The sequence below is a fragment of the Halteromyces radiatus genome, assembly GCF_025201355.1.
Source record: "Halteromyces radiatus strain CBS 162.75 chromosome Unknown BX664scaffold_7, whole genome shotgun sequence".
NCBI lineage: Eukaryota > Fungi > Mucoromycota > Mucoromycetes > Mucorales > Cunninghamellaceae > Halteromyces > Halteromyces radiatus.
In genome coordinates this window covers 646,995-672,548 of record NW_026251693.1, presented here as the reverse complement: position 1 = coordinate 672,548, position 25,554 = coordinate 646,995, and the positions used below count along the sequence as shown (strand labels likewise).

Sequence of the window (25,554 nt, the reverse complement as noted above, 5' to 3'; positions counted from 1 at the left end):
GCTCAAAAGTTACGTCAGATGAATTCATCATAGTTAATAATAATAATAATAAATCAATGATCTTATAACAGTAATTCTTAAAAAAAAAAAAGACATGAGGAAAAAGGAGAAAGGATTCAAAAGGAAGGTATAAAAGTCGCCCAAACTCCGTCGGCAAAGTTTTATGCGTACATTTTTTGTCTTTATCTCTTTTTCTTTTTTTTTTTTTTCTTTTTTCTCTTTTCTTTTTTTCCTTTTTTTTTTTTTTTTTTTTTGTGATTTCCTCCACCGTTGATCAGGTTTATTATGACCATTTACTTGATTACAAAACTTTTCTTTTTACAATTATACCCTGCGTACATGTGTTACAAAGCTATCAAAGTTCAAGATGCTTCTCAATTTCGTCCACTCATTATATATTGGATGGTTACCAGTGTTTATCTTGTTGTTGAACATATAACTGATATTTTTCTCTTTTGGTATATTAAACACTTATCATGTTACATATTATTCATTCTTATTTTTTTTTTATTAATTAGGTTTCCATTTTACTACGAAATCAAACTTTTATTTATCGTTTGGCTCATTCTTCCTCAGACCAATGTAAATCAACAAAAAAAAAATAATAATGCTTGTTTATAATATTTATATTATGTCTTTTTTTTTGAATAGGGCACTGGTGTATTCTATACTCAATATATGGAACCTTTCTTAAAGGTGAATGAACCTTTAATTGATCAAACTGTAATCGATGTTGAACAAAACGTCAAGACGACTTTATCAACTTATGGACAAAAAGCAATTCATCTTTTACGTACATTTATCTCTGATTCTTTATTCAAGGTAAAAAAAAAAAAAAAAAAAAAAAAAAAAAAAAAAATAGAATAGAAAAATAGGACCTTGTATGATGAAGATTGTAACAACTTATATTCATCAATCTTATTTTTCTTAGTCAACTGAAGGTATCACCGAAGAACCATCCTTTAAACCTGATAAGGGTAACAACAACACAGCCAACCAGGAATCATGGAGTGCCTATGGTATCTTTTCTTCATTGATGTCTTCCAGCAGAGTCCATCAATTAACACAAGGATTACAATCAACAAAAACGTCAACCTCGGCAACAACACCATTGGCGCAGCAACAAGATATACAAGGGACATCATCATCAACAGCAGCGTCATCATCATCAACATCATCATCTGATCAAGATAGTGGATATTCTATAGAACGTGTGGATAGTTATGATTCATTGGCTTCAATGGTAAATGGACGAAGACAAAGGGATGTAACATCTGATACGTCATCACTGGCAAACAACAACAACAACATTCTCCCTACAAGTTCGGTGACAGTATCTACTTGGTCTGGTTATATGGCTAGTTGGATCTGGAAACCTCAACCACAATCGAAGGCAGAAAAACAAGATTAGTATAGTTCATGAAATTACTAGTTTTTTTATATATACTGTTGCTAATAAAGATGCCACTTTGACAAAATCATAGAGTTATATGTATTCAAACAGCGAGGCAGATCATGTGCTTTTTTTTTTTATCTATTTGTTCCCATTCAAAGACCGGAAAGTTTCCCTCTTTCCTTTCTCTCTATTTTTTTTTTTTTTTAAACTGAAGTTATACAATGCCAAAGTCAAAATCAGCAACAGCAGCTAAAAAACAATCCACTATTAAGACACGGGTATCTCGACGACGAGGAAAAGCAGCAGACGATCAACATAGTCCATTGACAAGTAGTTTTCTAAGCAAGGACGATACTGATAAAAAACAACAAAAGAAAAAAGAACAACCATTGACTAATGAGGATACGGACGTTTCTTCTACCATTGTGACACAGCAAAATAAGAATGATACCACTACACCTCAAAGACGTATTGAAAGTAAAAATAATAATAATAATAAAATAGAAGTTTAGAAAGCTTGATCATTTTTTTTTTTTGATTGATAGTTCACCAAACACATTTATCTGATATGGATAAAAAGTTACGAGCATTTGATTTGAATTATCAATATGGACCTTGTGTTGGCTTGTCAAGATTAGAACGTTGGGGTAAATATATTATATAGGATGATTGAATAAAAACTGATATGATTTGCCTTTTATAGAACGAGCACAAGCATTAGGGTTACATCCACCTATTGAAATCAGGGATCTATTATTGGACAAGAAACGAAATAAAAAGGATACTCAAGAATGTCTATTTTATGGGAACGTAATATGATCTCTATTATACAAATTGATTAGATTTTTTTTTTATTTTTTCAAGTCTAATTTCGATACCCATTCTTGTTTGAATAAAAAAAAAAAAAAGTCCCGTCTATTTTTTTTTTTTTGTTTCGTTTCTTTTTTGGATTGGAATTCCCTTTTTTGATTTTTTTTTTTTTTTTTTTTTTTTTTTTTTTTTTTTTTTTATATCTTACTCCCTTTATCATACATATGTTATGAAGCATACCAAGAAAAAACATTCCAATAATTTATGGCATCGTTTATTGGAACATTATCATCATGACCATGTTACTGAACAACGTACAACTCCTCCACCATTGACACCGAAACAAGAAAAGATCTTGCAAAGTTTTACAAATACTATTTCTTCTAGTTTCGATAAAGGTTGGAAACGTCGACATTTAGTTTCTTTTCTTCAAGATGCCAACTGGGACATGAATCAAGCTTTGAAGGACATTGAAGATATTCAAGAGGCAAGTTATGGTCTTCTTACCTCACCACCGACAACAACATCTCTTCCACTTTTGGGTAGTGAAAACGAACAAGGCACTAGTTGTTATTTGGATGCTCTCTTATTTGCAATGTATATTGGTCTTACTTCTTTTGATCCTATGCTTCTTGGTGATCCTTTCAAACCTTCTTTTCCTATCTCTTCTCCTTCTTCCCCAGTCGCTTCTCAACCGTTAAAACAACAACATTGGTATCGCCACCGTCACCATCGGTTCTTTTCAAAATATCATCATCGTCATCGCTTCTTTACAACTTCTCACTCCAATGAACAAAGTACTTCTGCTCCTCTCTCTATCAAGACTGATCCTCCAAAAATAGACCAAGAAGAACAATTAATTCACAAAAAACATCATCTTCAACGAACTTTACGTCTCTTTGTCAACAAATTACGAAGTGGACAATTGGTCAAGAAAAGTACTGTAGCTCAAGTTCGACGTGGTTTGGAACAAACTGGTTGGTATGGTCAAGATCCTGAAACTCATCATTGGCAACAAGAAGATGCAAGTGAACTCTTTTTATTTTTAACTTCTATCTTTGAACTACCTTATTTACCTGTAAGCATCACATAAATGATACAAAACAACAAAAATTTAATTCTAATAATAATATATATTTTTTTTCGGTAGTTTCAATTACGTTTATTCCATGGAGCTAACAAGGATATGGATGATGATCGTATCATGACAGATCGACTTTTACCTTTATCTTTACCAACTATGGAGAAGGATGATGATATTATTGAACCTCTTCGATTGGAAACTATCTTACTCGATCATTTTTATAACAGCGTGGTCACAGGTGTCAAACGCAATGTCAACATGGAAAATGAACGAAGACAATGCTTGGATACGCAAGAATATCTTAGTACTTCATGGGGAAGTAGTAGCACTAATGGTACATCGGATTCTACTGACAAATGCTTGACTATTGTCACTACCAATACTACAACACCAACACTTATGGATGACAAAGGAAAAGATAAAAAGAATATGGATACCTTTGGAAATGATCCCAAAACTCCCATTCAACAACAACAACAACAACAACAAAGAGAAGTGGATGCATGGCAAGCAATGGAATTATTACCCTTTTATAGCAGTAGTAATGAACTAGGTGATATGATTGATGATGGACAACAACATTATTTCTCCCCTGATACCCATTTGGTACTCCCTATTGTATTAAAGCGGTACAAACTCAATCATCATCAACAAAATGGCAACTATTATGTCAAGGATGAACGACCTGTACAAGTCCCTGATACTATTCCATTCCTTCAATTTGTCAATCGCAATACTGATAATGCTGTGTGTTCCCAATGTAATGCTGAAATGGATTATCTCATGGTATTGAAAAGTGTGGTATGTCATCAAGGTTCTTCTCCTTATTCTGGACATTATGTTGCCTATGCTAAAATGTACAAAACTTCTGCAACTAGTCCCAATATATGGATGAAATTAGGTAGGTAGATGATTCTCTTTTTAGTCTTTTTATAATCTCACTAATTTTTTTTTTTTTTTTTTTTTTTGTAAAGATGACCTTGATCTAGATCATAGAGTCCAAACTGATATCAAGGAAGAAACAGTATTAGATCAAGTATCGAAAAATGGATATCTCTTTTTTTATGAACTGAATCGATTATGTGATGCATGTTTTCAACAACAACAGGAAAAACAACAACAGGAGAAAATCAATCAAAATCTTCTTGATCATACAGAATCTGATATGGACCAAGATGATGACGATGATGATGATGATAACGATGTTGATGATACTAAACAACAACAATCGAAAACACAACCAATCTCTGTAGAAAAAGCACAGCTGTTGGCACAAGAACAACAAAAAATCGACGGATGGTATCCTGATGAAGTCATCCCTCCTGTAGTTACATCAACCACAGGCTCTCATTCTACTGCCACTATCTCCTCCACAACAACAACTAGCAATACCAAACAGACCAAATCTTCCAAAACTGACAAATGTCTCATCATGTAAATAGAATCATTGATTGAACATCCCACCAATTGTAGCTAGTCTTATTCTTGTTTTATATTACCCCTCTTTTTTTTTTTGAAATAAAAGATTTTTATATCATATTTGTTGATTGCACCTGACTGATAAATCTCGGTGTGATGGTAACACGACATTTTTTTTTTTTGTTTCATCTCACCAATAAAATGGAATCCAAAAAAAGAAAAAAGTGTTTATTATAAAAAGAAAAAAAAAAGGTATGTGTCTGTGTAGAAAGACGTATTATAAGTACAAAAATATAAACTACAAGTCAGAAGAATATGTGTATGTGTTTGATATACAAATAAGGGAGTATTGATGATAATGTTTCGTTAAGAAGTCTTGTTGGTAGAGCTTGATGATTCGGCTTGTTGTTGTTGCAAAGGTGATTGTACAATCTCCAAACATACTGAAGAAGGATCAGGTTGAGAAATCATTCTTGCTGGAAGAGTTACTACAGTATGTTCTTGTCGATGAGCTTCTGCTGCTTGTTGTGCTGCTAAATCAATTTGACGTCGCATATTCCGAGGTAAACTTCTTGCCATCCAAGTACGACTGAATGCCTCTGCTTGATCTGCTGGAATAGTTGGGCCAAAGGTGGAAGGAGCACTTCGTTGATGCACCGTGGTATCATCATCCATACGTCGTCGCAAAAAGGATAAGGAAAAAATCGATGATGCACGAGAAGAGCTGTCATCCATGGTAGCTGCTGGTGGTGGCGATATTTGTTCATCATCGTTCTTAGGCGGTACATCCATTGAACAGTCATGTTTGCAAAGTGGGCAACTGGCGGATTTAATGGTCAACCAAGGATCTATCAGATGAATAAAAATAAAAAAAAAAAAAAAAAAAAGGTGAATGACTTTAATCATTTTATCAATGAGCATTTACCTATACATTCACAATGATATTCATGTCCACAAGGTAGTTTTCGTACACTTTCCCCAAGAGCAAAATCATCCAAACAAATAACACAGACTTCTTCCGTTTGTTCACGTGCAGTAGGATGCGGGGAAGAGACCGAGGAAGTATCAGAAGTATTTTCAACATTAGACCCACGTCTTGGATGAACAATAGTAGCAGCCAAAGCTTCAGCGTTTTCCAAAGCTCTTTCATGTCGAATGGAGAGAACTGATTGTCGTCGCTGTAATACTGTTGGTTTGGTCGAATCATCATCCATATTTTCCATAGTTTCACCTATAATTCGAGTTGGGAAAATAGCCAAAGATGCAGGATCGATCAACCCCTTGTCGGTATGCTGTTGTGGAAGAGTAGCCATAGAGAGTCCATTTTCATATAATGCACGTTGACGTCTTCGAATACGCCAAAGATGCCAATGTACACCCACTTTGGAGAAAAAAAGCATAAGTCAAACAAAAAAAAAAAATAAAAAATAAAAAAAAAGAAGAAAAAGAAAAAAAAAAAGAAAGAAAAAGATAAATCAAAAGAAGAATATAAATGGAGTATTGTTTGTAAATGAATCGGATAAAGAAAATCGTATATAAAAAAAAAAGATGAGTTTCCATATTTGAGTGAATAGAAAACATTTGGATAGATGAAACCTTACTTGATACCAAGAAACTGAGAGCCAAAAGAGCTACCACAATGATCAGAATGTATTCCCAAGTAGTCGGAAACCCTCCAATGACTGGATATAAAGTTACCTTGGTTGCAATTTGATAACTAACATTATTCGGTGCTTGAGAAATCGGTTCAGGTTGTTGTAATAATTGTAATAATTTTTGTCCCAATTCAAGGTCAATATAATATGTAGGAATTTTGATATTGTCACCAACAGAAGGCTATACATAAAAAAAAAAAAAGAAAAATTAGTGTGTCCATTTTTTTTTTTTAATACTTGAATTCTACTTACATTGTTCACACCTGTCACCACATCAAAAGGAACAGTAGCATAAACTATCACTGCGACTGCATTGTCAAGTTGAGAATAAAGTGCCTTATCTGTTAATGAACATCCACCTTGTCTCACTAGGGCAATCTTGGGTTGATTCGTTAATAATTCTGGATGATATGTCGTCACATTTTGTTGACAAGATTGTTGCCGATCATAAAGAATTCCCTTAAAAAAAGAAAGAAAAAAGAAAGTGGTTAAAAGAAAAATGACTTGAAAGATTAGAAAATAGTCATATGTTCTTACGCTAACACCTGAAGCATCGGGAACAGTGGCATTGGTCACTACGATATTATGATCATACGTTTGCAAGCTATTGCCTATAGCTGGAGTATTGTCAATCGAGGAAGTATTGGTGAATAATGTAACTAGAGCTATTTGTTAATAAAATAAAATGTTTGTTAAAGCATACAGGAAATATAAAGGAAAAAAAAAAAAAAGAGTGGTTGTCAATAACACGGAGATACTTACAAGAAGCAATATATGGATTACTTGACGTAAACAAACTAGCATCAGTGGAAGCAAACCAAAGTAATAATAATAATAGATTGGCTCGCATAATGATCTATGGCCCACGCCAACCCTTTTTTTAAAAAAACAAGATTCAAGGAGAAATATAGAATAAAAAAGAAAGAAAAAAAAAAAAAAGAGAAAATGATAGCAGGGCAAAAAAAAAAGGCCGGAGCGTGAAATGGCGACATATCATTAACCTATTTATGGCTCAATAACAAAAACTATCATAAATTCGTTTATTCATCAATAAATTCAATTGCTAATTCTTTTCCTAAGCTACGCATCAATTTTTCATAACTAGCTACTACTATCACCGTTGCATTTTTTGTTTCAGATTTTTGATCAATTTCACTATAACAAATAGAAACATTAGTTTATTCTTTCCTCTTTTTTATTTTTCTTTGTCTTAATACCTTGATTGTTGTGATGATTGTAACATAGCCAATTTGATTGCTTTGCGTCTTTCTTCTGATAATCGTAATTCCACTTCTTGAGATTCTATCCTGTCGCGTTCTCGATTACGTTTATTAATTTCTTCCCAAATATGTTGCTGACTTCCACTATTTCCACCACGATCCACCAATTCATCCAGTGATTGTAAACGTTTTGTCAATCTTGAGATTTCATCTGCATCACCATATCCTTTAGCGTGTTCCAATCGAGCCAAGACTTCTGCACGTTCCATTGCCACACTGACATTTTGACCTTGTACCTGACGCTTTCGTGCAATCATATCCGATACTTCTTCATGATTCAAAACATATGCCTTTGCTTTCTTGAGATCTTCCAATTTTTGTTCCACATGGTCCATCGTTGGTGCTCGAAGACGTTCACTTTCCAAAACATTCAATAATCGTGTATATTCGCTCTAAAAGAGAGAGAGAAAAAAAATTCAGATATAAAAATCAGTTGTTCCGTTCTTAAACATTATCTATTTTTTTTTTTATTTATTCTTTTACCTGAGTCACTGGCTGATTAGATATAATATCCATAGGAAACACCTTTTCAGATTTTCCATATTTAACCTTGAGACCTCGATTACTAAACACACCATCAGAAATCTTGTAAACCTTGTGCCATGGAGCCACATCTATGATGGAAGATATTTTATGAATGTCTAATTTGAATTCCTCCTTTTTTTTTTAACACAGACACACAGACACACACACTTACCAACAACTTGACACATTCGATAAACAGGAACCTTTTTTGCAGGATCAGGACCAATATATAAACGAACAAAACAACCTGAATGTAATAAATATTAAGTTAGTATCTATACAATCCAAAAAAAAAAAAAAAAAAAACTAAATTAATTTACCAATGGCAGTGTCATCAAAGAAAGGAGTATATAACCATTGTTCAATCATATTTCGAGTGAAACTAATGGATTGTATTTCTTCAAGGGTTGGCGCTCGTTTCTTTGCCTATATATACATAAAAAAAAAGAATCAGTACAAAATATAAAAAAAAAAAATTGAAAGTAGATAGACACAATTTACCTTCGCTTCACGTTCTTCATCAGATTCAGGCCACTCTTCACTATGTTCATAATCACTATGTTCTTCATGACTTGATCGACGTCGCTTTTTCTTTTCAGGACTAGGAGAATACCTTCTATGACGTTTGATAGATCGACTGGATTTCTTTTCTTCACGTCTTCTTGTCAATTCAGAAAGAGCTCTGGAGGTACCGGAACCCTTGGATCGTGTCGAACCTATGAAATATGATAATGAATGGATCAATACCAGGTATACTATTGAAATAATAATAATAATAATAATAAATAACTTACGTCGAGTTGTATCGCCTCTATGACCATCCTTTAATAGTTTTCGTACTTCTAAACGTTCCAAGTTGCGTTGTCTTTCTTCTGATCGTTCACTAAGAATATGTTCACGTTCTACTTCAGGAAGAGCCAAAAGTCTATTTCAGACAATATATATATAATTTGATGAGCTGTTTATTCAAAATAAGTAATAATAATTATATTACCTTTTTCGATCTTCTTCATCTTTATACAAATCTGGTCCATATTCATCTATTTCTCCTTCAGAACCAATATCAATATCGTCATCGTCCGAGTAAACTTCATCAGAGTCAGACGCACTGTAATTCGAAAACAAAAGTCAAATAAGTAAAAGAAGAAGAAAAAAAAGAAAATAGTCAATTAGTAACTTACTATTTTCTCGAAGACGATTTTCTTGAGGATTTGCTGGTTGATTTGGATGATGTATCTTTATCTGCCAATTGTAAAATATAATCGTCAATGTTATCCATAGTCAAAATATATAAAAAAGAAGTTTGAAAGTAAAAAAGAGAAACAAGTCTTTTTTTTTTTTTGTGTTATGTATTTATTGACTGTTTCCCAAATTGTTCACTCCAATCGAGACAAAGCGGAGAACAAAATCAATGGACATAAGCTATTTGATCCACATGGTCAAATTCAAGTAAATTGACCAATAAACAAATCAAAAGAATATCTAAACTTGTTTCATAATGAATGGGTAACTAGATGGTACTGGTACATTGATAAAGATGATAATAATGATGATGATGATAATGATGATAATGATGATAATTATGATGATGATGATTGAATGACATTCAGAAAGGAAAAAACAAAAAAACTCTAATGATTGTAATTGTCATTTTATTATTATCATAAGGATACTATTAAAAAAAAAAAATAGGAATAAAAAAAAAAGATCAACTTTTCTTGATTTCCGTATAAAGTCAAAATGAGGGAATATACAAATTCTAAAAAGGATAATAAATATAAGATATATATAAAAAAAATAAAAAAAAAAGGAATAAATCACTAACTAAAATAATCAAAAAGATTTCCAGCTAAACCAGGATCTAATAACGTGAAATCTTATCATCCACCAAATGAGAGCAAGACTTTGTTGATTCGGGATAAGCATGCACCAGTTCCATATCACAATCATCCAATACCAAAGGATTACTTGCATTGCTATACTTCATGGCGATGGCAGTTGATAAAGTTGGGGCAGCATCCATTGATGTGTAATTTCGTCCTTCATTGTTATATTGGGCACCGACATCACTGATTTTGCTTGTATATTGCATGCTGTCAGTAAACGTATGGGTATCAAAAGCACTATCGATATGATTGCTGTTACCTGCTGAAGTTTCAAAGTTGAAATTGTTTGAAGTTGTCATTTTATTGCTGTTACTACTATCGTTTCTTTTGCTTGAGTCCAGCTCCATACCATGACTACGCCCTGCTCCAGATGTATCAGAAGTGAACAATAAAGATAACTTCATCTTGGGACTATAAAAAAAATATGTTAGTTTCATAATAATAATATTAATAATAATAATAAAAAGAAGAATGATATTAGGTGACTTACTGTAATATCACAGCAAAAGAAATAAACATGGAAGCAAGTATACCTAGACCATTCCAAGCAATGATCAAAAAGATACTATAAGGTACATGGGTATGAATTGGAACTCGGAAAACACCATAACCAATAGCCACACCAATATAAAGGAATAAACAAATAGAAGATGTAAGGGCAATGATTTTGACCTTTAAAAAAGAAAAAAAAAAGTTAGGAAAAGAAGAAAAAGAAAAATAAAAAAAGCGGAAATTGAAGATGAAATTACCTTTTGTGCGCCAAGTTTGACCTTGGATATGTCAATAGTAGTCTTTCTTTCTTCTTTCATTTTGATATGTTGGTTTAAAATACGTAGTAATCGCCATCCAGCAAATAAAGTCAAAGAAGATAAAGCTAAACAATGTCCAGACCATACAATATATAAAGCCGATGCAAAATCATTCGCCATATCAGTATGTCCAAGATATGCACTGATACCAGCACCAAGTGAACAAGTAGTATTAGTAACATAAGGTCCTACTATAATAGCAGTACATAAAATATCAGCAACTCGAGGAGAATAGATCCACTGATCAAAGATAACACGATCACTCTATAATATATATATATAAAAAGAAGAAGATCAGAAAATACGAAAAAGGAAATATATTATATTTACCTCTCGAAGCGCATGAATGATCCCAAATAGATAAACACCCTAAATAATAATAATAATAATAATAATAATAATGAATTTATACATTTTTTTTTTGAGAATTATTTAGTGATTACAAGTGTAGTGAAACCCATTTCAAAGCTAAATTCATAAAGAACTATAAAAAAAAAAAACTAATTAGTGTAACCTTGACATCACTGATGATTCATTATTTTAAGTTCACACAGAACACTTACATTGACGGAATACAATGTTTTGAGCAGTATCAGTGACAACAATGATTGACTGGATCAATCGAACTATCAAAAGAAAAATCATCATGATGAGTTAGATTATATATGTATATTTGTAGCTACGTACGTAAATTAAATAAAACCATAAAAAATAAAATAGATTCCATGGCTCGAGGGCGTAAAAATCCATTCCTGTATTCAAAAATCACTTGTTTAAGATTCACTAGTCGATGATATAATAACCCTGAACCTATATACATATAAGTTTAGAAACAAAAAATCATCATCATCATTTATATATCCTTACCACATATAATATTTACTGCTGATAGAGCGATGACTACGATATAGATGTATCGATAAATATCTTCTACATAACAATGAGTAATAGTCAATCTCCAATCACAATAACAAATATTATTTTCGCATGGTCTCCAATAGGTTGATTCGTTCGATGTGAGGTTATTATTCATTGAATAATATTAAAAATAATATAAATATTATATATATATGTAACTGATCTATGTAATAGTTAATATGTACAAAAAAAAAATGATAAACTATTGAAAGGAAAATCCAAATAAAAATAAAAAAAAATAAAAAAAAATAAAAATAAAAATGAAAATAAGAAAAGGAGAAAAGGAAGAAACATTTCAATTCACAAGGGAAAAGATTTCAATTGAGATGGTTGCACGACATTCGACTGTAATCCATTTTGTTTTTCTTACCGCCAAATTTTTCACTTTAACTCTACCTTTTTCGGATTGATATGTTACACTGACCGTGCGCAAAAAAGGGAAATGTCTTATTTTATTTCATGACCCGTTTACTATGGCAACACAGCCCATCATCATTCAAAATAAAAAATATATACTAATATTACTAAAAATAATCATATTGTCCATCTTTTTTATTTAATATATTGATGATGTATTTTTTTTTTCTCAAATATCTTCCCCTCAAAATGATTTTTTTTTATTATATTACTTTGCACTGATCATCACTAATCTAGCTAAAATCATACTCTCCGACAACTCTTATGTACTACTGACATTCCATTTCATCGGACGTACTCACCTATTATAGATTTCAACCTAATCAAACAAATCAACATCAACATAATATATATTTCTATTTTATATTCTTTATTAGTGAAAATAATAATAACATTTCATCACAAAAAAAAAAAACTACACTGTATTCATTCATTCAAACTCTAGCCTTCACAATAGGTTCCCATGCGTTGACCTTGGGTCTAGTGGTATTGTATGTCTTGAATGCCTTGGGAGTACCAGAGAAGTTAGGAGTAGGTTCACCCCACCATTTTTTGGGCAAAAAGTTTTGTTCAGTAGGAGGTTCTTGTACAAACTTTCCAAGCCAGCCGTGCCTATCATTATCATATTTTTTTTTATTAATTAGTATCAACATGATCTATTTTTTTTTTCACATTGTTCATCTTACCATTCAGGAGTAATATCTCCACTATCAGGTTGAACAATACTGGCATATTCCACCCAACGTTCACGTCCTATAAAAAGTATAAAAAAAATTAAAGAAAAAAGTGTCAGAAACCAACTTGTTTTCATCAATAGATATTCAAAAGCAAATGATCTACTCCACTTCTTTTTTTTTCTTTTATTTGTATTCGTACCAGAGATTTCATCGTTGTTTTCAAAGTATTTGTTGCCATTCACATCTACGCCAACGAGACGACCCCATTTAGTATCACCAATAGTATCCATTTGTCGAATATAGCTGGAAGGTCCAACTTTGGCTAAGTTTTTCAATGTACGTCCAAGTGTCGACATGTTGCAATGTAAGATATAAACAAATCGATAAGGAAACTATGTTGGTTGAAGAAGAAGAAGAAGAGGAAAAAAAAATATTAGTATCATAATTCTAAGTGTAGGTATTTTGGTTCAGGATATTTCCCTGAGTCCATTGATATATAAAATAAAATAAAAAATAACATAATCTAAAGTTCATCCATTCCCCCTTTCCTTTTTTTCCTTATCCATATCATTTTCATTTGGTCTACCCTTTTATCCTTTTTCTTCTTTACCTTATTGTTGTGTACTTACAAAACAAAAACAAAAAAAAAGAAGTATATTGAATTGAATTGAATTTCACCTGGTTTCCGCCGCCGCACACACGTCACAAACCCTTTTTTTTTTTCTTACCAACGAAAGATCGGAGATCACCAAAATCAAACCACAGGAATGCAAAAAGACAATAGATAATATATATACAGATAAAGTTTATGATGAACGAAAAAAAAAATAGTAAAGGATAATATACAATAAAACTACTACTACTACTGCTGTAGCTTCTACAAACTAACATATGTTCAGTAAATTCGGAAATCCACTAGTCGTAATCGTCTAAAGTTAGATGGATCACGTTCTGCAATGCCACCTTTCACCAAAGTTTCGATATATGGAGACCAATATGTACCATCTTCTAATTCAATGTATGGATTGGATGGACTAAGTACTGCACGATTCATCAAATCCTAAAAAAAAAAAAAAAAGGTAGTGTAAACAATCATAAATCACTATTTCCATAAATATGCATTATACTTACTTCCAATATAAATTTCAATTCACACAAATTTTGAGGGTTATTATCTTCAGTAAGATGAGCAGACTATATAATAGTGAATGTAAATAATATTGATTTCAAATTCTTCTTTTCTTATGTGTGATCACTTACATCGATAAGATGAGGAGGATAATATTCATCCAAGAAATCTACTAGGTTTTCCATAGTTGCTTGATATTGAGTTCTGGCTTTCATCACCTTTTCTCTTACATTCCTAGTAATAATATTAATAAAATAATGAGTTTTTAAAACAAAAAAATATATTCTATTTTATAGTTCACTTACATTGAAAGAGTGGGGGCCCCAAAGGTTTCTATTTCAGTAAGTTTTGCTGTCAATGCGTCTTGAAGTTGTTGACTTTCCTCCAAACCTCGATCTTCTTGTTGATATAAGGCTTTAGCTTCTGTCACTTGTTCGCGTAAAAATGTAAGTAATTGCTTCATTTCTTTGATAGATGTCATCAGTCTTTGTCGAAATCGTAACTCTGGTATCACCTTCCCGCTTTCAAAGTTCACCATGTTGACATCTATATATATATATATATATTATATGGGATTGAGTCTATATAATAATAATAATAACATAGAATGTCTATATAGTTCTTACGTTGTTCCTGCTTTGCAAGTTCCCTAAGTAATTCTTGTTCTTCATACATATATATCGCCAGTTGCTATTATTTATATAAATAAAATAAATCATGTCAATATTTAAACCTTTAGACTATCATCTGAATATTGCTTTGTTTTTTTTTTTCCTTTACTTTTCTATCTTGAGGTAATTCTTCTTCATCAAACGTATAACCTTCATTCGCATCGTTTTCTTGTTCTTCTAACTATAAGTATACAAAATTGGGAGTAAATTTTATACTTTAGTTTATAATAATACTATTATATCATTTCCTTTTGTTCTTTTCTTTTTTTTTTTTTTTTTTTTTTTACTTCGTGAAGTTCTTTCCATAGTCGATCGCGTTCTTCCTTTTGTTCAGTCAATACTTTATCAAGTAGAGTATTAGGTAATGATGCGTTATTGTCGTCAGTAACTGTAGGCTCCTTTCCTGCAATCTGGTCAAAGTCTTTTGCCGCTTTTAGTACCAAGTTTTCAAGATGTTCTTCCAAATTCATCTTTCAATAGGTATATTATTTTAAAAGAAAGAAAAAAATGGTTGTTTGGAATCAAAAAGAAAAATTATTAAAAAGAAATTCAAAAGCCGCAAACAGCATTGTATTGTTTTTCTTTCCTACATTTATTAAAAAAAAAAGATCAATTATACCATTTTCAATCACACATCAGTATATACGAAACACACAACGCACCATGGAAGACGACATGATAGCAGTGAAAGAAGAAGCTCCTAAAACACCTAAAGTAAAAGTCAAGATCAAACGTAATAAAGTACCCAGAGCGACTAGTCAAACAAAAGACAAACAAATTAAAATCAAACTTACAGCAAAGGAAGGATCGTCTACTATCTCAGGTTTTGGTTCAGAAGATGAAGAAGAACCGGAACCTGCTATCGAAGAACACTTGATCTTGCGGTTACCTGAAGGTGAAATGTGCGATAAACTTCATGAATATGTACGGAAACGGGAAATACCTGAAGGTATCAAGTTAAACTTTAAAGGTAAAAAAAAAAAGTTTAGTTTATGATTCTTGAGTGAGAAAGAAGAATATATCAATTGAACTTATTTTTATTTTATAGATAGTCGACGAGGATACTTTTATTTTGAAGGACGAAAACATGAAACAACATTGGTCGATTTACCCACCATTATAGAATCACAAAAGACATTGGACAAGAAACAGTTTTACAAGATTGCAGATATTTCACAGGTAGAGAAAAGACTTAAAAAAAAAAGAAGACTATTGTCATGAACTAATGATTTTTTTTTTTGATTTTTCATATAGATGCTGGTTGTGGATGGTGCTACCTTGGATACACCTATGACACAACAAATGAATGGTCGACATCATACTGATCCTTATATGTATCCTCATGGTCTTACTCCTCCTTTGAAATATGTTCGAAAACGTCGATTCCGAAAGAAATTGTCAAAACGGGTAAATAGGAAAAATACCAACAAATCAATCAATCAATAAAAAAAAATATATAGAATTCGCTCATATATCTTTATATATATATATATATATATATATATAGGCCATCGAAGAAGTGGAACGAGAAGTGGAACGATTATTAGAAGTGGATGCAACAGCTGAAGATGTCACATATGGTAATAATGAAATATTGTAGATTGGAAATAATGCTCAACTTTTATATTTTAGAGGTATTCGATAGTCGTGAAGAAATGGAAATGGAATCGGACGCAGGAACTCAAGATATCGGTAGTGGTAACGAAGGATCAGATAGTGATGCGGATATGATGGCAGCTATTGTGGAAGGATTGGATGAAATCGATGATGATGCCTCTGATGATGAAAATGATGAAGAAGAAGAGGAGGAGGAGGAAGAAGAGGAAGAAGATGAAGATGAAGAAGAAGATAGTGAAGATGAAGAAACAGGTCAAACAGGTGAAATTGGTAAGTATTTTTGTACTTTATTATTCTATATTAATACCTCATGATATATACTTACTTTTTTCTTCTATATAGAACAAAAACAACAAGAAATTGATGAAATTGAACAAGCCATTGAAAGAAAAAAGAAGGATGTTGAAACTGCACCAAATGCTATGCTCAAGGTAAGTGAAAGAAAATAAAAGAAAAAATGATTGATCATCCAACTGATTACCTTTTTTTTTTTTTTTTTTTTTTTTTTTACTGCGGCGGCAACATTATTTCTATAGAAACGATTTGAAACAAGTATTGAAAGTTTGAAGAAAGAACTGACACTCAAGCAAGCTCATTTGGCTGAAATGAGAAAATAGACAAAAATGAATCCCTTTTCTCTTCCTATCCCTTTTCATATCATATTCCCTTTCATTCCATCTCTACTTTATATATAGTTTTCTTTCCTGCATTTTTGAAATAAAAAAAAAAGTCTCCCTTTTTTATAATTATTACTTGAAATAAAACAAACATTTCCATTACATCTTTATTTATATGATAAATATTTTACAAGTAGGACAACTGTTTTATGTGTAAAGATTGATACTCAGCTGCTTTGTATCACACCTTCAGTATGATTACCTTCAATATGATAAAAAGATGCTCTTTTTTTATTTTTTTATTTTCATTTTATTTAAGAAGACAGGCCACTAAGGACCGCTAAAAATTGCCATTCACCATGAAGATGAACAGACGGGTATTGGTTGTAGTTTTCAACCAGCAATAAACCAGCATCAGTAGAAACCTCACTTGCGTGGTTATGCCCGAGCACAAGAATGAGGAAAAAAATCATTTTCGTCGGTTTTGTGGCCAATATTTATACTTTTTCAAACTTCAAAATTATTGTGGGATGACTCATCCCTTGTACTTTTCATTCATTGGACCACCGATAGATAGTCGTCACACTACCAATGAAACTGTAAATCATCGGATATTGAAACGTTCCCCTCCCCTTTGTTAACCATACCTGGGAAAGAAGGAAAGATCTTCAATGAAAGGTTCAAGACAAGCATCATCTCATTCTTCCATATTCAATCAATAAATATGGTATTATTATTGTTTGCTTATTTCGTTTTTATATCCTGATTTACTCCTAAATGAAGATAATGTTGGTTTCCAAATAGGTTTAAACACGCCCTGACAGCTCTGGTGAGGCTTTGAAGGTCCGATTTCTTTTTTGCCCTGCGCGACGCGCTTAACTATTCTCTTTTCCCTTTTCTTTTTTTTTTCCTTTCCCTTTTTTTTTTTTTTTTTTTTTTTACTGCTTATAGAAAACCGTCAACTTGTAGTTTAGCATGTCCATGGAAGTTGATGTACCGTCTTTAAAGTTTGATGAACCACTTATTAGTGCAAGAACTATTAAAGTGGATGTGTTAACTAGCCGACTTTTGGTATTGTTATTTCCTTCAATACACGATATAGGTACTTACTCTTTTCGTTTTTTCCTTTTTGTATGGTTTTATAGAAACTACATAAAGAACTTCAAGGTTTTGAACAACAACAAGTAGATCTATCTTCATTAAACTCTGTTGCCAAAGATCTCATTCAGAAAAAGATTTTACAGCATAATAGTACTACCGTGTCTGCCATAGCTGCTTGTTGTATTGCCGATATCTTGCGTCTATTTGCTCCCGATGCTCCTTACAACAACAAAGAACTTACAGTAAGTAAAAGAGAATATATAGATATAAATATATGATTGGTTCGATTGATATGGTTTTATATTCTTGTTTTTTTTTTTTTGTCAATAGACAATTTTCAAGGCATTCCTATCTCAACTAGGTGATCTCGATAAAAACAACGAAAACAATTTTAGATACCAATTCTATTTGTTGGAAAGCTTATCAACGGTGAAAAGTATTCTTGTTATGGCCGATTTGGATGAAACAGAACTGATGACAGTCGACCTCTTTATGAAATTCTTCAACTCAGTGGAGAAACGACTACCTCAAAACGTACAAGTATATATGACAGATATTTTGAGTCAACTGATCACTGAAGACTTCACTCTTTCGTCAGAAGTGGTTGAACTGATTTTGGAACAACTGGCTTCTGGTGACAATACGAATGCCAAACATATTATGGCTGTGGATTTATGTCGTACCTCTTCAGATGCTTTACAAAGACGTGTGTGTCAAGTAAGATCAAATCTCCATTATTTTTAAAAGTATTCACTCTTTGTTTCCTTTTTTTTTTTTTTGTATAGTACTTTACGGATACATTGATAGAAGTTGGGCATAGTGGGGACGACAGCATGGAAGGATTGGAACGTGTACATGATTGGATTCAAAAAATATATTTTGTGGCGCCTTCTTTACTTTTGAATGTGATTCCTCAACTGGAAGAAGAAATGATACTAGATGAACTCAATGTACGAGAACTAGCAACAAAAACCATTGGTAATATGTTTAGCAACAAATCATCAATCATGTTTCATCAGTATCCTAGTGTTTGGAAAGCTTGGTTAGGTCGATCTCGGGACAAATCTGTATCTATTCGATGTCAATGGGTGGAGACAGCCTGTTTAATTTTTCAACATCATCCTGACCTTGTTGCCAAAGAAATGAATGGTAAAAAAAAAAAAAAAAAAAAAAAAACATAAAAGCGCGAGAAACAAATCTAGGATGCTAGAAGGTATGTACTCACAATCTCATTACTTTTATATATTATTTTAGAATGCTTGATGAATTTACTTCAAGATATGGAAGAAAAAGTACGCTTGGCTGCCTGCAAATCAATGGGGAAAATGGAAATCGACATTATTATAAACTATGTGACAGATTCATTATTGGAAACGTTGGCCATGCGTAGCAAAGACAAAAAGGTAAAAGTAACCAACCATTTGGCACTCTCATATTTATATCTCAATGAAATCATCTTGACTTTCTTTCTATAGAATATTATTCAAAAAGCAGCAATGAATGCTATAGGAAAAATCTACAATGAGATATATCCTCAAATGTAAGTTGATATGCTGGAACAAATATATAGAGCTGATTTTGTTTTTTTTTTTTTTTGTTGTAATAATGATAATAGGAATGAACAACATATCTCCAAAAAGTTCGCATGGATTCCAGGCGCATTATTCAACTGTATCTTTGTAGACAATCTTCGAATTATGTAAGTTTTATATATACCAAATAAGATAAACCTTTTTGTACTGATGTGAAGTTTGATAGTGTGGCTTTGGATGATACGGTTCAACGATACATCTTCCCTGAAAATCTGGATGATACTGCAAGGACGGAACGATTGATCACTGTTTACATGTCTTTTGATGAAAAATCAAAGAGTGCCTTCCATGCATTCATCAATTATGGGAAAAGGTAATCCTGAATAAGTGCAAATTGTCGAACGATGTTTGTTTCTAATGTCCCTATTTATTTGAATAGAAACATTGAAATGATGAAGAAATTTGTCGAATATTGCGAAAACGATGTAAGTGCATGTATTTGAAAGGGTTGAAAATAAATGCTTATTATTTTTCTGGTATACCTCTTTAGGGAATGGAATCTATGATAAGTGAATATGAACAAGGAAAGATGGACCATTTGATGAAGCTGATTGCAGGTAATAAATACAACAGGATCATTCAACCAATACCATTTATGAAACCTTCTTCCATTACATATAGATCAATTTGAAGATCATGCACGTGTGACTAGTTGCTTACGACAGCTTCATGAAATTGATGATAATAACATCATACGTGCCTTACGGACATCTATCGACGTAGGAAAAGAATACAAGGATATATTGAAAGCTCAAGTAAGAAAAGAAAAGGACCAGTGAATAAAAGACCACCCAAACTGATTTCTTGTTACTTTTATTATAGAATTCCTTATTGGAAAAACTAGAACAACAGGCTCATGGAGCTCTAGAGCCTTGCAAGTGGATATTGAATCGTACACATCTTTTGGCTTTGAACAAATCAAATGTACCCTTTTTATATAGTGCTTTACGGTCTACACGTGGAAAGCGGCAATCTGTTATTCAAGATCGAAGCAATGCTGCCCAAGATCTAGTCAAGGTATTATCAATCTATCAAAATGAATGAAAAGAAAAAAGTAATATATATCTTAGGATCCTCATTTCTTTTTTTTATTGGATAGAAAATCGGTGAGGTGTTCCCAAGGATGTGTTTACCTTATGTTGATGATCTAGTTCGACATATTATGAATGACAATGGTGGCCCAATAGGTAATAATGGAGAATGAACGAACATCAATGGAAAAAAAACGGTTATTCAACTGAATGATTTACATTTGATTCACCCTTATATTCTTATGCTTGCATTGAAATAGCGGATGAAAGTTTAGAAGTCATGGCCTCCATTGCTAAAGAAATTCCCTCGGAACTGATACTTTCTAATCAAACACTCGAGCGATTGTCCTCCTACGCCAATAATGGAAATATGCTTCAAGCCAAACATGCTACTATGATCCTTTGTAATTCGAATGATACGTCCACCATATGTGCTGAGCTCGTCGAGGTATTGAAAAAAAAAATGATACGTGTGACAAAAAAAAAAGATTGAAAATATCCTGATCATTAGAAACTCGTTGTTGATGTATTTATTTAGGACTTGATTAGCTACACTAGCTTGGAAAATCCCAATCTCGTTACCACATTAACAAGTTTGTCAGTTTTTGCCTTATACACTCCTTTACTGGTACAGCCACATTTGGATATTTTATTTGATTTTATTACGCAAAAGTGCTTGGCACAAACGCTATTGGTTCAGGTAAATTACTGATGACAATGATTCCTTTGGTACCATTGATTTTTTATTGAATATTTTTTTTTTATTAGAATCCTGACAATAATTACGAATGGGAAGAGTATGATGATTTGAAGGATATCTCAAAACAAAAGGTAATTTAATAATCATCCTATTACTGCTTTCTGATCATTTTTTTTATGCACTATAGTTAGCTGGTGTTCCTATTCTATCAAATTACCTTATTGGCATGGGCAATCTTAAGGAACAAGTGGACGATGATATTGTGACAAATCTATTTACTATACTATGGAACTTTATTGAAACAACTTGTGATGTCGCTGTGACAAATAGAACAAGGTAACATAACAATAGTTAGAGAACGATTATTTTTGATATTCATATTTGTTAATTACTATTCTTTCTTCTTTATAGTGCTGCAGAATCTTCACATCTTAGACTGTTGGCGGCAGAAACGATCGTTCAATTAGCGGAATATCCTCCTTATCAACAATTAGTTACTATGACTCATTTTGAACGACTTGCACTATTATTACAAGTAAGAAACTTATAGAAATGTGATTGATGTATGATTTTTTGATTTATGGTCCGTGATAATTCTTAGGATTCATGCTTCTTTGTTCGATCACAATTTGGTGAATCTTTGATGCTCGGACTGATCAAATCTCAACTTCATTCTCGGTATTATACATTATTGTTTTTATGTGCACATGAACCTGAAGAATCTTTTCTGAAAAAGGTAAGCTAGTATCAAGCATATATTATCTCTATATTAACTATGATTATTTCTTCCAACATATTTTAGGTGGCACACTTTATTCGTGGTAGAGCCTCTCGTGTGGAACCAAGTAAGCAAGAACATTAACTAGAAAAAAAAAAAGCGAACAAGATATATTTATTCAATATTTTCATAGTGAAATCAACCACAGAACTAACGATTATCCGGCTGATCCATTTACTGGCGCATCATCCTGACTTTGGCCAATCGGATGAAGAACTTTACACCTTTTCTCAATACATCGACTTTTATATCAGTTGCATTGTTACTTCAGAAAACATCTCTTATCTATATAACTGTGTACAAAAAATCAAGATATCCGTTGATACTCTGGCAGAAGATGAAGGCGAGGTGAGACCCCATTCATTGTATAAAAAAGACGAACTGAATGATGACACCTTTTTTTTTTTTTTTGATGTAGAATTCTAATATTCTTTGTGACTTGGCCTGTCGCTTGTTTGAACGAAAATCAAAACGATCTGGTTGGCAAATAGGACCTGTCCAAAAAACTGCCCTACAATCCAAGTTATACCGATTATTACCACCTGGACCCATTCAAAAAGCGGTAAGAAACTGAAAGGTTGATATGAATGATAGACATGATCAATTGAATGCATTGTACGACTCTTTTTTTTTTTTGAATCTAGGCGATCGAACGCAATTATCTGTCTGACGCATTGACAACTAGAATCAACAATGAACAACCACAAAAGGCATTGGAGAAGGTATATATATAGATATAAATGGAATGATTTCAAAGTTCAATATGGAATATTTTATTGATGTGCTCATGCTTTGACGTTTTCTTTTTTTTTTTTTTTTTTATCCGTGATGATAAAAGCGATCTCGACTAGATAGCGCCAAACAAACTACAAGCAAACGACACAGAATGATATGATGATCTGTAGACTCTGAAATAGCGTTATTATTCTCATTGTCATATATACATACATTTTTTTCGTTATTTATCCTTTCTCCTTTGAAATAAAAAAAATACTGTCATTTTCAAATCTACAACTTTGTTTTTCCGTCCAAACATTTACTATTTGAATATTCCTTTTTATTATTATTATTATTATTATTATCAAAGACTATACTAAGATGAATCACCAAGATGATAATATTACCAGTATCATGGACGGTCCCAGGCCTTGAAATCAATAGAGTAAACATCCAGTTTGGAGACAGTAATATTGGAAGGTAATCGAATGGACATGCCAGTAGAATCATCACGTGTAGGATAGATACGAGTGGAGATAGTGGTGCGTTCATTTGCAAAGACTTCTACCAGAGAGTTGTCAACCAATATCCGTAAATGTAAAGGTTCCAATACCACACCATGTTTGTTATGTTCAAGTTGGAAAAGTGGGAAAGCATGTGATTCAGGTGATGTGCGATATATGTTAGGCTGAAGTGTCGATAATGTCCTGTTGATACAAATATGTCCAATATCGGGGATGTAGCTGATGATTGTTTCTTCCTGTTGAGATTGACGGATGACAATGTCCAAAGGAGTCTTGATACCAAGAGGTATGTTGAAGGTAGCGTCGATTTCCACATGTTTTGACTTGACAGGAATAGTAAAATTGGAAAGGTCATGGTGATGATTTTGATCCAATGTCCATTTCTGACCACGGAGAGAATCCATTTCTGAGAAAGGTCGAGAAGCCAAGGTACGCACTGTCTTGGTTGTATTGTCATATACGTAACTTGAATAGCCTTGTTGTAAAAGAGGATCTTGAGGAGACACACCGTCGATTTTTTGAATATAGACTTCACGGATCACACCCATCACTCCGTTCCAACGTGCTGGATTCTTTGCAGGTTCAATAATGTCATCTTGTACCCAACCAACCACCAATGCTCGACCATCCTTTTTAGTATCACGGAACATCATCTGAGCATAGAGGATTCCCCAATCATAAACACCACTCATAGTTTCTTCAATACGAGGTGTAGTTGCTGCCACTTCGTCATTGTCAGGTTGTGATATTGAGAGATGCTGTCCTGCCGTCCAGAGAGCCCAATGATCAAAATTGATGCCTTGTCGTCCCTTCTGACTTCCCCAAGTTGCCACGTGCCAATCATCTTGTCCAAGAGGATCCTTCAATGTAAAATAACTTGCGACTTCCCAGTTGTTACCATCGTTGCCATAAAAATCAGAGTTTGCCACATGATAAGCAGGATGAGATAAGAAAGGACCACGGAATTCCCAGTCAATCCAATTGTTAGAATGATATAACCATAAGCGACCTCCCTTGTTATCCACCCCAGAAGAAACAGTCATATAAATAGAATCATTCTTTTTGTTGTTCAGTTGGAGAAGTTGGTCAAATTCAGACGAACGGAAAAGATAAGGATCACGGAATCCATTGACAGGTAATTGACGAGGAGGGCTGGATATCACAGGTTGAATACGTGTCCAAGAATCACCGTTATCCTTTGTCACTGCTAATACTTGCTTTTCTTGTCCAGGAATATAAGTATCGCCACCAGCTGACACGGCTGTATAGATCAATGTTGGAAGACCTTGATATCCTTGCTCGAAAAGTACAGTGCCATCAAACGCTCCCAATTTATCATCAGGTCCATCAGGATAAAGGGCAAATGGTCTATCTTCCCACTTGAGTAAATCGGTACTGATAGCATGACCCCAGGTCATATTCCCCCCTTGTCATGTCACAAAAAAAAAAAAAAAGAAGAAGAATACATGGTAATAAGAAGAAGAAGAAAAAAAAAAAAAAAAAAAAAAAGGAAAAAGAAAAAAGGAAAAAAAAGAAAAGAAAAAAAGAAAGATAAGAAAAGGAAATCTGAGTATGAATATGGGATCACTTACAGATTTGATCATAAGGATTATGTTGATAATACAAATGATAATGTTGGCCATCAAAATAAGGAGCAGAAGGATCATTCATCCAGTTGACAGGGGCAATGAAATGGTATTGAGTACGATACTTCATAAAGGCTTGATCATCAGGACCATAACCTGTTTCAATCTTGCCAAAGGAAGCATTCATGCTTTGAAATGGATCTGCTTGTATAAATTTAGGCATCATCATCCATGCTATCCAACCTAAACTATGCCACTGAACTAAACCCATTTTTTTTTTATCTTTTTAAACAAAAATTGAGGTTTCATCCTTTTTATATTTGTTTCATATTCGACGGGACATCAAAATAACACTTTTTTAAGTTTGTTAGTTTTCTCAGGGAAAAGATGGAATATTAAAGACGTTAGATGAATTTTCATCGTTGAATCGTGGGGTAAGGACGTGATACCCAGGTTTCTCCGAATCGCCTTTTATGGTACAGGTTGCCCCCTTTGACATCGCCGATAACTGACTTGTATGGAATTATGGTAAAAAAAAAAAAAAAAAAAAAAAAAAAGAACTTTTACCTTTTTTTTTTCCAGTTTTTTCTCACCCAAGTAATTTTTTTTTTTTAT

At 32.9% G+C, this 25,554-nt stretch overlaps 11 protein-coding genes across 11 annotated transcripts; 5 read left to right on the top strand and 6 right to left on the bottom strand.

Annotated features, from left to right (window-relative positions):
• The first annotated feature begins 244 nt into the window (after window positions 1–244).
• Window positions 245–1,556, top strand: BX664DRAFT_339451 (TB2/DP1, HVA22 family-domain-containing protein). Its single transcript, XM_051546635.1, has 4 exons — window positions 245–458; window positions 519–582; window positions 652–822; window positions 932–1,556. The coding sequence occupies exons 1-4, from the start codon at window positions 286–288 to the stop codon at window positions 1,409–1,411; spliced, it is 888 nt and encodes a 295-aa protein (XP_051397597.1). The 5' UTR covers window positions 245–285; the 3' UTR covers window positions 1,412–1,556.
• A 36-nt stretch (window positions 1,557–1,592) lies between these two features.
• Window positions 1,593–2,311, top strand: BX664DRAFT_339447 (DNA polymerase delta, subunit 4-domain-containing protein; the record flags this gene model as incomplete). Its single annotated transcript, XM_051546634.1, has 3 exons — window positions 1,593–1,873; window positions 1,942–2,043; window positions 2,100–2,311. Coding segments are annotated over exons 1-3 (469 nt in total), but the record flags the coding sequence as incomplete, so codon positions are not given.
• A 124-nt stretch (window positions 2,312–2,435) lies between these two features.
• Window positions 2,436–4,792, top strand: BX664DRAFT_301456 (ubiquitin carboxyl-terminal hydrolase-domain-containing protein; the record flags this gene model as incomplete). Its single annotated transcript, XM_051542387.1, has 4 exons — window positions 2,436–2,841; window positions 3,049–3,284; window positions 3,357–4,191; window positions 4,265–4,792. 4 exons carry the CDS (start codon window positions 2,436–2,438, stop codon window positions 4,726–4,728), a joined length of 1,941 nt encoding a protein of 646 aa, XP_051397595.1. The 3' UTR covers window positions 4,729–4,792.
• Window positions 4,793–4,916: 124 nt separating this feature from the next.
• Window positions 4,917–7,296, bottom strand: BX664DRAFT_339444 (uncharacterized protein). The gene is made up of 6 exons (XM_051546633.1): window positions 7,127–7,296; window positions 6,902–7,029; window positions 6,617–6,823; window positions 6,311–6,545; window positions 5,635–6,090; window positions 4,917–5,557 (listed from the first exon to the last, which is right to left on the bottom strand). Exons 1-6 carry the CDS (start codon window positions 7,212–7,214, stop codon window positions 5,076–5,078), a joined length of 1,596 nt encoding a protein of 531 aa, XP_051397594.1. The 5' UTR covers window positions 7,215–7,296; the 3' UTR covers window positions 4,917–5,075.
• A 30-nt stretch (window positions 7,297–7,326) lies between these two features.
• On the bottom strand, window positions 7,327–9,466 carry BX664DRAFT_339443 (uncharacterized protein). The gene is made up of 9 exons (XM_051546632.1): window positions 9,351–9,466; window positions 9,164–9,277; window positions 8,964–9,094; window positions 8,671–8,885; window positions 8,490–8,595; window positions 8,342–8,416; window positions 8,128–8,258; window positions 7,582–8,036; window positions 7,327–7,519 (listed from the first exon to the last, which is right to left on the bottom strand). Exons 1-9 carry the CDS (start codon window positions 9,446–9,448, stop codon window positions 7,405–7,407), a joined length of 1,440 nt encoding a protein of 479 aa, XP_051397593.1. The 5' UTR covers window positions 9,449–9,466; the 3' UTR covers window positions 7,327–7,404.
• Window positions 9,467–10,030: 564 nt separating this feature from the next.
• BX664DRAFT_316942 (uncharacterized protein) lies at window positions 10,031–11,512 on the bottom strand (the record flags this gene model as incomplete). Its single annotated transcript, XM_051542732.1, has 6 exons — window positions 10,031–10,466; window positions 10,546–10,727; window positions 10,805–11,128; window positions 11,195–11,233; window positions 11,308–11,348; window positions 11,428–11,512. 6 exons carry the CDS (start codon window positions 11,510–11,512, stop codon window positions 10,031–10,033), a joined length of 1,107 nt encoding a protein of 368 aa, XP_051397592.1.
• Window positions 11,513–12,548: 1,036 nt separating this feature from the next.
• Window positions 12,549–13,677, bottom strand: BX664DRAFT_339440 (NADH ubiquinone oxidoreductase subunit NDUFA12-domain-containing protein). Its single transcript, XM_051546631.1, has 5 exons — window positions 13,605–13,677; window positions 13,487–13,500; window positions 13,076–13,268; window positions 12,886–12,952; window positions 12,549–12,811 (listed from the first exon to the last, which is right to left on the bottom strand). Exons 3-5 carry the CDS (start codon window positions 13,230–13,232, stop codon window positions 12,634–12,636), a joined length of 402 nt encoding a protein of 133 aa, XP_051397591.1. The 5' UTR covers window positions 13,233–13,268; window positions 13,487–13,500; window positions 13,605–13,677; the 3' UTR covers window positions 12,549–12,633.
• On the bottom strand, window positions 13,609–15,235 carry BX664DRAFT_339439 (centromere protein Cenp-K). Its single transcript, XM_051546630.1, has 7 exons — window positions 14,964–15,235; window positions 14,786–14,857; window positions 14,632–14,695; window positions 14,311–14,551; window positions 14,137–14,239; window positions 14,008–14,070; window positions 13,609–13,936 (listed from the first exon to the last, which is right to left on the bottom strand). The coding sequence occupies exons 1-7, from the start codon at window positions 15,144–15,146 to the stop codon at window positions 13,772–13,774; spliced, it is 891 nt and encodes a 296-aa protein (XP_051397590.1). The 5' UTR covers window positions 15,147–15,235; the 3' UTR covers window positions 13,609–13,771.
• Window positions 15,236–15,257: 22 nt separating this feature from the next.
• Window positions 15,258–17,091, top strand: BX664DRAFT_339436 (TAFII55 protein conserved region-domain-containing protein). Its single transcript, XM_051546629.1, has 7 exons — window positions 15,258–15,646; window positions 15,725–15,855; window positions 15,931–16,083; window positions 16,184–16,256; window positions 16,309–16,563; window positions 16,636–16,724; window positions 16,830–17,091. The coding sequence occupies exons 1-7, from the start codon at window positions 15,340–15,342 to the stop codon at window positions 16,908–16,910; spliced, it is 1,089 nt and encodes a 362-aa protein (XP_051397589.1). The 5' UTR covers window positions 15,258–15,339; the 3' UTR covers window positions 16,911–17,091.
• A 759-nt stretch (window positions 17,092–17,850) lies between these two features.
• Window positions 17,851–23,123, top strand: BX664DRAFT_301448 (armadillo-type protein). The gene is made up of 24 exons (XM_051542386.1): window positions 17,851–17,981; window positions 18,056–18,253; window positions 18,342–18,728; window positions 18,797–19,160; window positions 19,266–19,414; window positions 19,487–19,551; window positions 19,627–19,710; window positions 19,770–19,916; window positions 19,983–20,028; window positions 20,094–20,160; window positions 20,225–20,358; window positions 20,426–20,620; window positions 20,703–20,790; window positions 20,895–21,082; window positions 21,173–21,334; window positions 21,403–21,465; window positions 21,522–21,670; window positions 21,746–21,869; window positions 21,936–22,070; window positions 22,137–22,179; window positions 22,246–22,460; window positions 22,531–22,674; window positions 22,757–22,834; window positions 22,951–23,123. The coding sequence occupies exons 1-24, from the start codon at window positions 17,886–17,888 to the stop codon at window positions 23,005–23,007; spliced, it is 3,378 nt and encodes a 1,125-aa protein (XP_051397588.1). The 5' UTR covers window positions 17,851–17,885; the 3' UTR covers window positions 23,008–23,123.
• Window positions 23,124–23,241: 118 nt separating this feature from the next.
• BX664DRAFT_268106 (glycosyl hydrolase) lies at window positions 23,242–25,126 on the bottom strand (the record flags this gene model as incomplete). The annotated part of the gene is made up of 2 exons (XM_051540976.1): window positions 23,242–24,779; window positions 24,946–25,126. The coding sequence occupies 2 exons, from the start codon at window positions 25,124–25,126 to the stop codon at window positions 23,242–23,244; spliced, it is 1,719 nt and encodes a 572-aa protein (XP_051397587.1).
• Between the last annotated feature and the right edge of the window lie 428 nt (window positions 25,127–25,554).